Genomic DNA, 15,016 nt, shown 5'->3' with positions numbered 1-15,016 from the left:
TTTTTTACATCACACTTTTACTGTTCCATACACTTAGCGCAATTACATAAATATAATGCCTTTGTTTTGAACCTAAGCTTAAAGCTCTGGACAAATAATTTAACTATTCTATGCCTCAGTTTTCTCAACTATAATGTAATAAAATTTGGATTTACAAGATGAATGCCAGCCTCAATTTATGTTTTATTGTGTGATCCTGGATTAGTTTATTAACTTCTCCAACAGTGAATTTCAACATTTATAAAGTGAAGGTTAAGAATAATGTTTATTGCAAAGTTAATTGACTGCAAAGTAAATATAAACTACTCTGAAAGAGTACACTGCTATACAAATGTAAATTATTATGCAATTTCCTACAAAGTAGTTTAGGCAACCATCAAAGGAGATAATGAAGTTGAGAAAGTCCAAGCTTCTTTGATATCAGGCTGCTTCTATACCATACACAAAACTCGCTGGAAGACAAAATGATATGAAGGGAAGAAAAAAGAACTAATATTTATTTAGAATGGCTATGGTTTGAATGTCTCCCTCAAATTCATGTTAATAGCTAAACTGTTTAGAGGTAGGACTTTTCAAAGTGGATAGAGAATTCTGGATACTGGGTTATCACAGGAGTGGTACTGTGAAAAATCTCTCTAGCTCCCTTGCATCACCAAGTGATGCCCTCCACAAGTTATTTTGCAAGAAGGCCTTCATGAGGTGCTAGCACCATACTCTTGGACTTCCCAGCCTCTAAAACTATGAGCTAAATAAACTTCTATTCTTTATAAATTTCTCATCTGTGGTATTCAGCAACAGAAAATGGCTGAGACAGGTGCCTACTATGTGCTAAGAACTTTCTTATAATATTCTCTAATATAATTGTTTAATAGCTCTGTCTGAAAGGTCTTTATTACTATTTTATAAATGATAGAACTGAGGACATATTTACCAGCCTCGCTAAATTACTGGGGCTGGCTTTGAATTCTTGTTCCTCCCATCTCAGCCTCCCAACCCACTGGGATTACAGGCATGCGCCACTGCACCCGGCTCCTCATCTGTATTTTTAATAACTTCTCTGATGATTCTGATGAGTGAGCACATTTGAGAGCCACTGTAAATACTACATTCATTGTTCATTCATTGAGGCCCAGAGTATCTTCAGTTATTCTTTAATACCCTGCTCTCATCTATGAAACCAGACAAATAATGTAGACCTTAACATACTCAACACCTCTTGCATTCAACTATTTTTCCAATCTGTCCCACATAGATATCCAGATTCTATGCAACTCCATCAGCAGAAGAAAACTTTTCAAAAGCTAACACAAACTAACCTTGAACAAATTCCAAGTGTTTTACATGATGACCATCACATTGGATATACCAAGAAAGATGGAAGTTTCTTTCACAATTATGTAGTAAATATAAACCAAAAACAGGGGAGAAGAGAAGTAAAATTTTCTCAGTGTAAATTATCATCCAGCAATCTCATCAGCAAAATGATAACGTGACATTATTATTTATAATCATAATAAACAAGCAATATTCAGTTACTTACTTAGCCATTGTTTCTGCTGACAAGTCTTCAGAATTCTTGACTTTTGTTTCACCTAAAAAGAAAATATTTTAAAAGTTCCCAAGGATGAAATTATAAAAGCAACAATATTCCTTTTTAAAATATCTTAGGCTGGGGTTGCAGCTCAGTAGTAGAATGCTTGACTAGCATACATGAGGCAGGGTTCAATGCTCAGCACCACATTAAAAAAATAAACAAACCAAATAAAGGTATTGTGTCTATAACTTAAAAATTTTTAAAAAAATTTCTTGAATTTGACAATAAAATGGGGATTTTATATGATGAATTTAGCAACAATTCTTTAACTTACAGACAAATCTTTATGGTTAGCCACTCTAAAGAAGATAATTACAAAAGCCTAGCTGGAAGGTAGGACTATTCCCCATATGTCCACAAGGAATACACCGGGTTATTTTATGGCCACATTAAGTTTTTTTGAAGAGGCTTGGTAACTGTGTCATTGAAATCAATTAAGAACTTCACTCACCGTGACTTCGCAGATCCAAAGCCACAATCCTACACTGAACTCTACTAATGATCGCTGCCTAGGAGAAAAACAAAAAGCAGTAAGATACAGATGGGACAGAAAATTTGCCTAGATACCAATGATAACTATATTAAATAAACTGCCATTAGAATTCAAAGAAACCAAAAAATCAGCAGTAAACTTTCTACTTTTAAGTAAAATAAATGATTCACTGCTTTTTTAGAATACACTCTGGTTGTCTCAACTTCAAATACGGCTTTTCCACCTAAATTCCTCTTTAAACCTTAACTCTTCTTTACTGAAATACAGTGTAAGCACTTTAGGCAATGACCCTCTTAGCTCTGCTATTATCTATGAGTTTCATTCATATTCCTTGGATATATATCTTTTTCTTACTCTGGATAGAGAATCCCTTAGATACAGACTGTGTGAATCAGTTTATATCTTGGCTCAGGATATTACGCAAACATGACACTTAAATCATGTATGACCCTGAAATCAGTCATGAAATCTACCAAAAATTCACCTGAGAGAGATGACAGCAGTACAAGCTTGTGCTACAGGTTAAATAAAAATGTATTGAGGAAGAAATACCATGAGAGAGGTACAGTTTTAGAGATTTAAAGAAACCTAAAACAACTGGGGATCATCTTCTTCAAGTGAACTAGATGTTAAAAATGTCACTTAAAGTTAAAAAATGTCACTGATATTTTTAACTTTAAGAATAAAATAGGAGGGGCTGAGTGTGGCTAAGTGGTAGAGCACTCGCCTAGCATGCATGAGGCACTGGGTTCGATCCTCAGCACCACATAAATATAAAATAAAGATGTTGTGTCCACCTAAAATTAGAGAATAAATATTAATAAATAAATAAATAAATAAAATAGGAGGTCTGGGGTTGCAGCTCATGGTAAAGCGCTTGCCTAGTATGTGTGAGGCGCTGGGTTCGATCCTCAGCACATTTTTATTTATTTTTTAGTTTTTTAGGTGGATACAATATCTTTATTTTACTTTTATGTGGTGCTGAGGATCGAACCCAGTGCCACATGCATGCTAGGCAAGCACTCTACCACTGAGCCACAACCTCAGCCCCAGCACCTCATTAAAAAAAAAAAAAAAAAAAGAATAAAATAGGGGAACTACCTAATCTAACCTAAAATTTTACTGAGGCCAAAAGAAAGGATATTATTTGTCCAGAGTAACTTAGCAAGCTAGGAGTAAAAACAGAACTAGAATAAAGGTAAGTTACCAAAATAAAAGTCAAAATATATCACAAAACAAGTCAGATTCTTAAAATTACAATTAAATATTACTTAGAAAATCACTGTTTTCTATTTTTTGTTTCTCCCAACCAATGAACACCTTTAAAGGCAAAAACAATGTACTGAAATTCTACTATATTTTTATGTTTGTTCTGAAAAACTGAGTTTTTTGTTTCTTGTTGTTGTTGTTTTTGGTTTTGTTTCAGTATTTTTGGTACTGGAGATTGAACCCAGGGGTGCTTTAGCACTGAGTTACATCCACAGCCCTTTTTATTTTTTGAGACAGGGTCTCACTAAGTTGCCAAGAATGGACTCAAACTTGCAATCCTTCTGCCTCAGTCTCCCAAGTCATTGGGATTTCAGGCATGTACCACCAGGCCTGCCTATCAGAGTTATTTAATGCATTACTGTCATAGTTAAACCTTCAATGACAAACACAAATTCATAATTTTAGACATAATGTTTAGGTGCAAAGTTAGTGTCAAATTTGCTTGATTGCTCCACATTAAGTTAGAACTAGATTTATAAAACAAATACACATTTTAAGCCAGTAACTATCACTTTCAACTTTTAGTTTGAAAGCAATGATTTACAATCATATGTGCCATCAGAAGATACTGACGAGAATATTAAAAAATTTTTCATTTACATGTTTAATAAATCTTTCTAAATGACATCTATGACTTTGGCATCAACTGGGTTATAGTAATGAAAAAGAGGCAAGGCCCCTCATGATGTTTACATTCTAGTAGGGCAGAGGAAGACAAGAAAAAATAAATTAGCCAAGTAAATTCAGAGTAACACATACTTTATGGATAAGGAAAAAGTGTCACAGCATGTCTATGATAATTACTTCAGATCATCTCAAATAGTACAACTTTGCTACTTACGGAATGAGTGAAAAGCACCAATTTAAGAACTAGACTAATCCATTTTCTTACTAGACTTTGTGGTGTGAGCAATCGTAATAACAGCAGAAACAGCTAATACTTACTATATGGCAGTCACCAATATAAATGCTTCAAATAAATTATCAAACTTTCTTCCACACATCTTTTAATACCTAGACACAATTTTCATCATCTCTAGGTGAATACCCAGGGCCAAGAGCTAATAAATGATAGATTTAAGATTCAAATCTAGGCGATCTGACTCTAGATGGTCTTCAACCCTGCCTATATAGCAGAATCACCTAAGGAGTTTGAGAAAATTCTACTGCCCAGCCACTAACCCACTAGAAATTCTGATTTAGTCAAGTAGGGGAGGGGCCAAGGTCATCTATAAGATTATCTATAGGGGCTGGGATGTGGCTCAAGCGGTAGCGCGCTCGCCTGGCATGCGTGCGGCCCGGGTTCGATCCTCAGCACCACATACAAAACAAAGATGTTGTGTCCGCCGATAACTAAAAAATAAATATTAAAATTCTCTCTCTCTCTCTCTCTTTCTCTCTTAAAAAAAAAAAAAAAAAAAAAGATTATCTATAAATTTTAGAGCTCCCAAGTAATTCTAATTAATACAAAGAGTCAAGATTGGAGAAGCAATCTGGATAGTTATATCATGCTTCTGGGTCACTTTGATATCTTACCAAATTATCTCAGATAATTTCAAATTATCTTCCTGAGAAGTCAGACTGGGAAAATATCTGTACAATTTTTGTAGCTGACAAGTAAGGTTCTGAGAGGTATATCTAGTATTGGTGAAGATGTGGAGAAATAAGTATCCTCACAAACATGTGCTATCTTCAAACCAATTTCATAACTGAAAAGTAGTATTCTTTTATATGTCCACTTTGTGAACTCACTTCTTATCTGTTGCCCACTTTCCTACTGGATTGTTTTTATTTTTTACTGCTTTTAGTCCCCTCCCCCTTTTAAAAATAATGAAAATATTAATCCTTAGCTTGTTTTTTCATGTTGAATGCATTTTAAATCCAGCCCACAGCTTGTGCTTTTTAACAGAAGTTGGTTTTTTTTTTTTTTTTTGGTATTGGCAAAGTCAAATTAATAAATTTTTCCTTTATGGCTTTTACTTCTTTTGGCCAAGTTTAAGAAAACCTGTGCTAAGATACATGAATAATTTTGTGGTTGATTCCCAATTCAGTCCTTTAATTCATATGGATTGTTCTTTTCATTATATATTAAATTTCTTTTTATCCAGAGACTTATTTCTTTACTCTTTTCTCCCAAATGCCACACTAATCCAGGGCACTTTACCACCAAGCTATAATCACAGTTCATTTATTTTTTGAGACAGTGTCTTGCTAAATTGCAGAGGTTTGGAACTTGGGCTCTTTCTGCTTCAAATCACTGGGATTATAGGCGTGTACCACAATACCTGGCCCAGTGTTGTATAAGTGTTGCCCTTTCCTTTTCAGCATTTATTTTTATTGTATCCTTGATGACTTCTGACTAGAGTGAGAAGGAATCTCAGTGCATTTCCCTAATGAGTAAAGATGTTGACTATTTTTTTCATATAATTGTCAACCATCTATACTTCTTTTAAGAAATGTCTACTTAGGTTACTTTTCCATTTATTGAATAGAACATTGTGGGGTTTTTTTTGGTGTTGAGTTTTTGGAGTTCTTTATATATTCTGGATATTAATCCTCTGTTGGAAGAGTACCTGGCAAAGATTTTCTCCCATTCTGTAGGTTTTTTCTTCATGCTGCTTCCTCCTTTCCTGTATAGCTTTGTAGTTTGATGCCATCCCATTTATTAATTCCTGAGCTTTAGGAGTCCTACTGAGAAAGTCACTGCCTATGCCTGTGTTTTGGAGTGTTTTCCTTTTATGTTTTGGAGTGCTTCCCATTACCTAAAACAGTGCTACGCAATTAGAGTTACATAGGTGTATATCAAAATTCTCAGCAACTTGGAAATTATGGCAGGAGGATACAAGTTCAAACCTAGCCTCAACAATTTGGTGAGACCTTAGGCAACTTAGCAAGACCATGTCTCAAATTAAAAACCAAACCAAACCAAAAAAGGCTGGGGATGTAGTTCAGGGGAAAGTAAAGCAGTAAAAAAGTAGTACAGTGCCTCTGGGTTCAATTTCTAATATAAGAGAGAGAGAAAAAAAGTACAACTTCCCAGAACTTTAAGTTATGGATTTGCTTTAAGCAAAACATACTTTCTATATTCCCTCCCTAATTTTGATATGCCTAAATTATATTAATGTGGATGTGGGAGGGAGAATGTTGTTTAAAAATAGCTTTCTCTACTATTACCCTGAACTAAAGGGTAACTAAGGTGCAATTCCCTCACTAGGTATACAAGACCCTCCTATAATTTTGCCCAGGATCTGTCTAGTCACCTCTTTCCTTGTTCCCAAACTACAACAAAGCTATTTAGCCTTCCCTAAACATACTTCACTGTTAACACTCTCCACTACCATTTTGTTTATCTTTCCTAGGAATGCATTCCCCACTAATCCAACTTCTATTTGGTCTTAAATGCAATCCAGATGTCCTCTCTCTCATAAATTTTTCCTTGTAGTCTTCTCGTGCATCACAAATTAATCATTCCCTCCTCTGTTACTTTCATATCATGTACATAGATGCTGTTAACTCAGCGAGTGCTTATGAGTCAAGCAAGTTACCAAGGACCCTTACATATTTATTTGTTTGGGTACCAGGGATTGAACTCAGAGGCACTAGACCACTAAGCTACATCCCTAGCCCTATGTTGTATTTAACACTTCGCTTTTGCTGAGGCTGACTTTGAACTCGTGATCCTCCTGTTTTAATCTCCTGAACCGCAGGGATTACATGTGTGCACTACTGCACCCAGCTTCACATGTTTTTAATTCTCACGACCACCCTATTAGCTAGGTGGTGTTATACTCATTTTATCTTAAGAAACCAATACTTAGATTAAGCTGCTTTGAGATTCAAAACCCCAAACCCAATCTGTTTGAGGAAAAAAGTTTCTCAATATATTTGCTGTATTATTTATACACATGAGCTATCTCCATTTTTCCTACCTTCTCACTAAACATTTTAAGAACAGTAGCATAGTATATGTGTTTAATTCTCTGTCTATAGCATCTAGTGTGATGCTTGGTACACAGTATTTGACCTTATTAGAGAGTGAACTTATTAGAGAGTGAACTGACCTTATTAGAGAGTGAACTCTCATTTTTTTAATATTTATTTTTTTCGTTGTAGTTGGACACAGTACCTTTATTTTATTATTTATATGTGGTGCTGAGGATTGAACCCAGGGTCTCTCATGTGCTAGGTAAGTGTTCTACTGCTGAACCACAATCCCAGCCCTGAACTCTCATTTTTTGATGAGAGTTAGTAGTAATTCATCACCAAGCTTGGAACAGGATATACACAGTAAATATTTTCCAAAAATGAATTAACTGGAAGAAGAAACAGTAATCAGAAGATACTTTATATTCAATTATTGGTTCCAATCAGTCCACACTTGGTTGATCCTAGCACCAAAACTGAAAACACCTGGAGGTTGGCAAAATGTAACCTGCTGAGGCTGCATGTGCTGCTAACTAAGCTCCCACTACTGTTCTCTTCTCACTCAGTTCTGGATTCTCCCCAGCAATTAGGCCAGTCTGTTATATCAGTATTTGCTGATGGAAGAGGGTGATAGAAGCCATACATATTGCCCATTATATATGATAAACGTGATTACTACAGCAGCAACTACAATAACTAATCAATTGGAAATAATGAGAACATGAAAGGCTTAAATAATTAATTTTCTAGAAATCTAAGCCTATCTTTTAAAACAGCATAATTTTCCTTTGTTAACTACAACCCTTCAATAATTAACACAAAACTGATAATAAAGGTTTTCCAAGTGCTTTATGGTTTTATTTACTAAAATAAAACCATATTTTTATTCTATTACTAAAGCCAAAATAAAAATGCCTTCTTTTTTCCCTCTGGTGCTGGGGATTGAACCCAGGGCTTGCAAGGCAAGCACTGTTACTAAGCTACATCCCCAGCAGCAATACTTTCTCTTGATAGATGACAAGACTTCTGTGAATGATGGGTTTTGTTCCCCGTCAAAAGCCACAAAACATTTAGGTGGAAGAAAAGTTCTACTCAGGTCCAGGGAGTTTTTTACAGTAATGAATAAGGTGGAACTTTGAAGAATATAGTCATAATTAAATTCTATAGTGTGATGCTCATTTTTCCTGTCTTAGTTATTTTGAAACAGTTCTAATCTTTAGAAGTTTTGCCTTATGTGTTATCACAATTTTGTTCCTATAGTCTCTGCCCTACATCTTTCCTATGAGGCAGTATAGGATCAGTCGTCAGAGAAACATTCATAGTAGAGTCAGGTAGAGTTTTGGTGCTGTTACTGACTATGTGATTTCTCTAAACTGCAATGTCCTCATCTGCCTAATCTCATAGGACTACAGAAAAATTAAATGAGATCATGCACCTAATTACTTAGTTTGGAAGATGAGGCTTATTTTTTTCTTATTACAGTTGAAAACAAATATTATGTTTCCCAAGTCTTTCCTCTTTTCGCTTCCTTCAACTATTCCTAAAATGAGATAGTTTCAAACATTCTAATTATCCAAATCCTCTTTTCTGAATAAGTTCCGGTTTGCTGATCTCTCATTAACTTGTAGGACCTGGAACTGAATACCACTTTTTTCCCCTCTGAAAACAGTTGCCATTAAAAGAAAAAACAATCATTAAATCATTAAAGTAATAAAAAATATACAAATGAAAACCTAGAAAATAACTGGAAAGTCACTCATGGGGCGGTGAAACAGAAGCAGAAAGGCATAGCAGGAGGACAAACATACTGAACCAGAGGAAGAGATAAACACTGTGACTGATATTTTTAATGCTAGATCATGAGATCCTTGATAGTAGAAATTGTGCCTCATTCATTCTTATCTGCCTTCTATTGCCACTGTTTGGGAAAATTATTTTTTTTTTAAGTTGTGTAATTTGTATTACAGGTGCATTCAGTTTATAGAACCATCTACTTATTGTTGGGACACAGATAGTTAATTTTATTTAGACAATAGGTTTTTCTGAGTTTAGAATCCTAAATGTGTAATTTCTATGATAAATGGTATAAATATTTTGATGATTCAATCACAGTGCAAAAGAGCTCTATTCATTTACCATAGAACTAGTTATGTTTGAATAGCTTCTGTTTTCTAGTACCTTGCCAACCCTAAGAAATTTGTTTTAGAAACATTAAGTAAATGTATATAAAAATAACACCTCCTATGAATCATATCTGATTACTGGTGAGAATGACTGTTTCCCACGTCTGTTTGTTCTTTATGAACTGTCTCTTCATAGTCTTTGAGCTTGTCTCTTGGAGTTTGGGATTTTTCTTGATAGTATTATTACTTATTTTATCAATCACTATAAATGACTCACTGTCATTTAACATAGCCTTTAGAATAATTACATACTTTTGTGCTTTCTTAAATACAGAAAACAAAAGTCAACGTTTTCTTAATTGTTCAGGGATAGCATTAACTTATTCAAGGAATAATTATTAAGCACCAACTCCATGACAAGCCCTGTGTGCTAGATATATAAGAATGAATAAGGCACCATCTCTGCTTTCAAAGATCTCATGATTTAGCATTATAAATATCTATCATGGCAATATTTGGTTCAGTATACTGTCCTCCAATTATACTAGTGCCTATCTACTTCTATTCACTGTCTTATTTTACCAGTTATTATCTGGATGAAGGTCTGGGGAAAATCCTGTCTCATGATAAGGTACTTGGGTTTATTCCTGATGTTTGCTATAGATGCTGTACATCTTAACTGATTTTTGGATCCACAGATAAATTCCAAAGCTTAAGGAATTCTGTTCCTTAAGTCAGTTGCTAGAGTACTAACTTCCACATAGCCATTTTTATTTTCAAAGGACTGTCATGTATAAATTCATTCAGTACATGATAGCCTGGAAATTCTTCTCTTACTTCTCTCTTGGAAGTTCACCCTTTATAACAGTATAGTGGTAAATGCTCTGGGATGTTTTTCTAAATCTACTTTACTTATTTACTTATTTTAGGTACTGGGGATTGAATCCCAGGGGCATTTAACCACTGAGCCACAACTACAGCCCCTTTTTGTATTTAGAGACAGAGTCTCACTGAGTTGATACGTGGTCAGGAATATCAACAAAAAAAGACAGGTAAATTTAAGCAGTCATAAATCTAAGCTATTAAACTGAGTGGTAGAGAATTCCCTTGGTATTGCTGTGTTAAGCAACTGGGATAAAATTAGTTATCTATAACAGAGTTCAACAAAGTGTGGGATACTAATAGGTGTTTTTAAAAAAGGAACTGAGTGGTCAAATGTATTTGAAGACACCATTAAAATTAAGCATACTTGAGCCAGGCATGTGACAAATGCCTGTAATTCCAACAACTCGGGCTGCTAGCAGGAAGAGTTCAAAGTCAGCCTCAGCACTTAGCAAGGCCCTAAGCAACTCAGTGAGACTCTGTCTCTAAATACAAAAAAGGGCTGGAGTTTTGGCTCAGTGGTTAAATGCCCCTGGGATTCAATCCTCAGTACCTAAAATAAGTAAATAAGTAAAGTAGATTTAGAAAAACATTTACCACTATACTGTTATATAGGGTGAACTTCCAAGAGAGAAGTAAGAGAAGAATTTCCAGGCTATCATTTATCCAAAATGCTCAGAACCAGAAGTATTTCAGATTTTGGACGCTTTCAGATTTTAGAATTTTCACATAGACTTTACTGGTTTCGCACTGTCATCTTAAAATCCAAAATCCAAAATTTTTAGAATGCTGACACAATACTCAAAAGTTTTGGATTTTAGAGCATTTCAGATTCTTGGATTAGGGATGTTCAACCTATATATGTAACATTTCTCAAACTCATTTAATCACAAAAATCTCTACTTCATTAACCTCTAATTGAATTAGTAGTCTTCAGAATATATTTTGATAAAAGAACTTGAGATATCCTCTACCATGATAATACACATTAACATCAGTAGCTAAGCATCAATCACCTCCTATGTGCAGGCACTTCCTATATTATTTCATTTTTCCTATTAAGGAATTAAAAATATTTACTATCAATACATGTCAATAAACTAGAATATTTGCATAAAATTTTTATGATTTACAAAAAGCTCATATTCATCATTTTACATAATCTTTAAAGAATCCTTGAAATATACAAAGACTACACACTTAGAGAATAGGGTAGTTTGGGATTTTTCTTGACCGTATTATTCTTTATTTTATCAATCGAGGTTTGCTCAAATGCGTAAGTACAACTTAAGCTCCCCCAAGGTCATACTACTAGTACTGGTAAAAATCAGAGAATAGAAATTACATCTCACCCTTATTTCATTGTTTTTCCCTTAGTGTCAAAAGTAATAGCTGTTTTCATAGAAAATCTGTTCAAGCCTTATCTAGACCTCTCCTCTCTAAAAGGACCCTGGAGGCTCAAATGGGCAATGTTAGCTTTGTTTTGCTCCAGAGTCCTAGGGAGTTGATCTAAAGCTCAAGGAAAATAGTGAAGCTACCTATGGTCTACATATGAAATTCTCATTAAACCCACTCACATGTTACTTTTTGCAAAATTTCTTAAGAGGTTGAGTCTGGAGTCACTATCCTTAGCAAGTTATAATGCAGTGGTATGAATATGACATGCCACTTAAGATAGTACCTCTTTCCTCTATGCAGTCACCCATCTCTTTCATTCCATGCCTCTAATGCGTTAACTGCCCAGTGACAGTGTATTAGCTTAGAACAAAGCCAGTCAAGTTATAGCATATAAGCCATATCTGGTAGCTCTGACCTAGATTCAGGACAATAGAGTGCATTTACTACTATAGCTGTTACATGTTGCTGTTACTTATTCATGCACAAAATATCCCTTTACCATACAAATATGTAGTAAGCATAAATAAGCCATGATGTTTGTCTCTAAAAATCTGAGGTGTGCTACTTAAAATATATACTGGATTTCAAAGACAGTACGAAAAAGTAAAATATGTTATCATTTGAATATGATTTCAGTGTCTCCCAGGTATTAAAATTTAATCCCCATTGTGAGATTCTAAGGGGTGAAAACTTCTGGAAAATGATTAGGATTAGATAAAAATCATGATGTGGAGTCTCCATTATTGAATCCTGGTGGCTTTATAAGAGGAAGAGACCAGACACACACATACGTACACGTGTACTTCCTGACTCATAGCATGTGATGCCCCATGCCACCACAGGACTCTGCCAGTTAGAAGGCCATCAACAGATATGATCCTTCTATCTTGCATCTCTAGAACTCAGCCAAAGTAAACTTTCCAAATAACTTACCCAGTCTGTGGTATTGTGCTCTTGGCAACAAAAACCAAACTAATATACATGCCAACAATAATTTTTATATTGATTACCTGTTGAAATGATAAATAATAAATGATAAATAAATATAATAATGAATGAGTTAAAATTATTTAAATTAATTTCACCTGTTTTGACTTATTTAATGAGTCTATCAGAAAAATTTAAAATTATGCATGTAGCTTACATTATAGAGTCATGTGAGAGCCTGGAACTTATTGGGCAAAATCATATAGTTTTTCCTACAGAAAGATAAGGAAATAGCAAACAAGACAAGAGCCAAATCATTTATTAACTGTTAAATGTTTGTGTGTCAAAAACAATTATAGGCATTTGAAAAACAAAAAAGTAATAAAACATTATCCCTGTTCTCAAGGAATTTATGGTTTAATAAAAAAGCTGTGAAGGTGCTTTTGTACTTAATTCCAATAATGCCTCCTGAACAAAATGATATGTTCAGGGCTTTCCTCAATTCCATGGCCATCTGGCTCCAGTTATCTATTGCTACATTCCTACTTGCTCCCAGTTTCAGCTTCCCTAGTGGTAGAGGAAGTATGTATATTTGTTTGATGCACATAAGAAGAAATGACAACTTCATTTAGATACAGGTGTTATAGTATCTTCCTTAGAAGTACCTCTCCTTGCACATGGGCTTCGCCACTCCAGAGTTAGGAAAAGTTACAATTGACAGCACTCACACAGGCACATATCCTCTACTTCTGACCGAAGTACTATCAGTCAAACATTTTTTCAATTCCTAGGAGCTCATAAGTACCATAAAAAAATACAGCATCACTTAAAAAAAAAAAGAAAAAAATATTCCAAATATTTATGAGATATCTATATGTGCGAAGTACCATGCAGATTCTATGAAAGAAACAAACTGAAACACATTATCTAAAGCATTGAAATACAATATGTCTACTTATCTATTACTTCAATTGCTGAGATACAGACCCCACTTTTGATAAGGCACAAATTCCATTCCCCTTATCCAAATGAGCGTGTATATATATATATATATATATATATATATATATATATATATATGTATATGTATATATATATATATATATATATATATATATATGAACAAACGGTTTAAAAAAATAAAATTGTAAAAAATTATAAAATTTTATAAACTGTTTGAAGGCACTAAGGGTCATCTAAAACCTCTGGTTTAAAGAACAGATGATCTTGAACCTACTATGATAAAATATTTGGAACCCACTCCATCTCTAAGAACATTCTCATAGCAAGCAATATGAATAAGCACAGAAAAAAGAATTAGCTAGTTAAATTTATCTAGATGTAAACAATGATTGTACCAACATCAACTTCCACTATCAATAACTTACTTACCGTGAACACAGCCCAGGAAAGGGCAGAATGGCCTCCTCCGTGCAGAAGGAGCAGGACTGGACCCTCTGAACCACTCTTGTAAACTCGAAAAGTGTATGAATAGTTAAAGATAAAATGTTTCAGTTTTTACTCACTTAAGTTTTTGATTATTTAGTCATAATTAATACCAACTAAAAAAATTCAGGCAGCACCAGGCTACATGCAAAACTGAAGACTTCCAAACTTAAAAGAAACTTAAATAGATGTTCTTGAGATATCAACCATCTGTTTTTGAAATCTGAAGCTAGTAAGACCATTATTTTTAATGAAAAAAAAAAAAAAAAAAAAAGATTCCCTTTGTCCTAATGAGGACATAGTCCCCAAATTCTAGAAAGTAAACTCAATTGATTCATGAAACTTTCTCTGGGGTCCCCAAGAGATATAACACTTTGGGAATTTAATTCCTAATCCCTTCTCCATGTATTAGACAATTATAGCCAAGAAAGGCACTGGCATGGACTTGTAGGAAATATTACATGCTGTATAAAGAACAGATGGATAAATAAAATGAAATAAATAGCAGGAACAAAGAACCTTTTAGAAACTACACACAAATCTTCTAATTTAGACAACATCATAAGTTTACTAATGAATAAGTCACTTTGTAGAGGATATATCCTTGCCAGTTTCATTTTCTACTTCCACATCTTCCATGGACTCAAAGTACTGACTCCAAGGAACAGGGGAAAAGTCCCGCTTTCTTCCAGGGCTAAGGAAAAAAAACAACGACAACAACAGAGAGAGAGAGAGAAGAGAGAGAGAGAGAGAGAGAGAGAGAGAGAGAGAGAGAGAGAGAGAGAGAGAGAGAGACATTTCAAGTAAAAAATAGTTATGCATGAGAAGATCTTGGTCAATAAATGCTAAAGTAAATCTGAAATTTAAATAGCAAGAGTATTTTAAAGAAATAAGGCATTCATTATAAAACATCACATTAAAATGTGTTTACATAAGTTCAAATATAAATTTAAGAGTAAA

At 34.3% G+C, this 15,016-nt stretch overlaps 1 protein-coding gene across 1 annotated transcript in view; it reads right to left on the bottom strand.

Moving 5' to 3' along the window:
- Ppme1 (protein phosphatase methylesterase 1) overlaps positions 1–15,016 on the bottom strand; it is a 62,240-nt gene that overhangs the window by 19,978 nt on the left and 27,246 nt on the right. Inside the window, exons 2-5 of the mRNA XM_027942493.2 lie at positions 14,657–14,750; positions 14,003–14,095; positions 2,046–2,103; positions 1,541–1,592 (exon numbers count right to left, since the gene is read on the bottom strand). Coding sequence (XP_027798294.1) covers positions 1,541–1,592; positions 2,046–2,103; positions 14,003–14,095; positions 14,657–14,750 — 297 coding nt within the window. The remainder of the gene's footprint in view (positions 1–1,540; positions 1,593–2,045; positions 2,104–14,002; positions 14,096–14,656; positions 14,751–15,016) is intronic.

The sequence above is a fragment of the Marmota flaviventris genome, chromosome 9 (genome assembly GCF_047511675.1).
Source record: "Marmota flaviventris isolate mMarFla1 chromosome 9, mMarFla1.hap1, whole genome shotgun sequence".
NCBI lineage: Eukaryota > Metazoa > Chordata > Mammalia > Rodentia > Sciuridae > Marmota > Marmota flaviventris.
The sequence above is the reverse complement of the archived record's forward strand: the minus strand, read 5'-3'. Positions and strand labels throughout refer to the sequence as shown.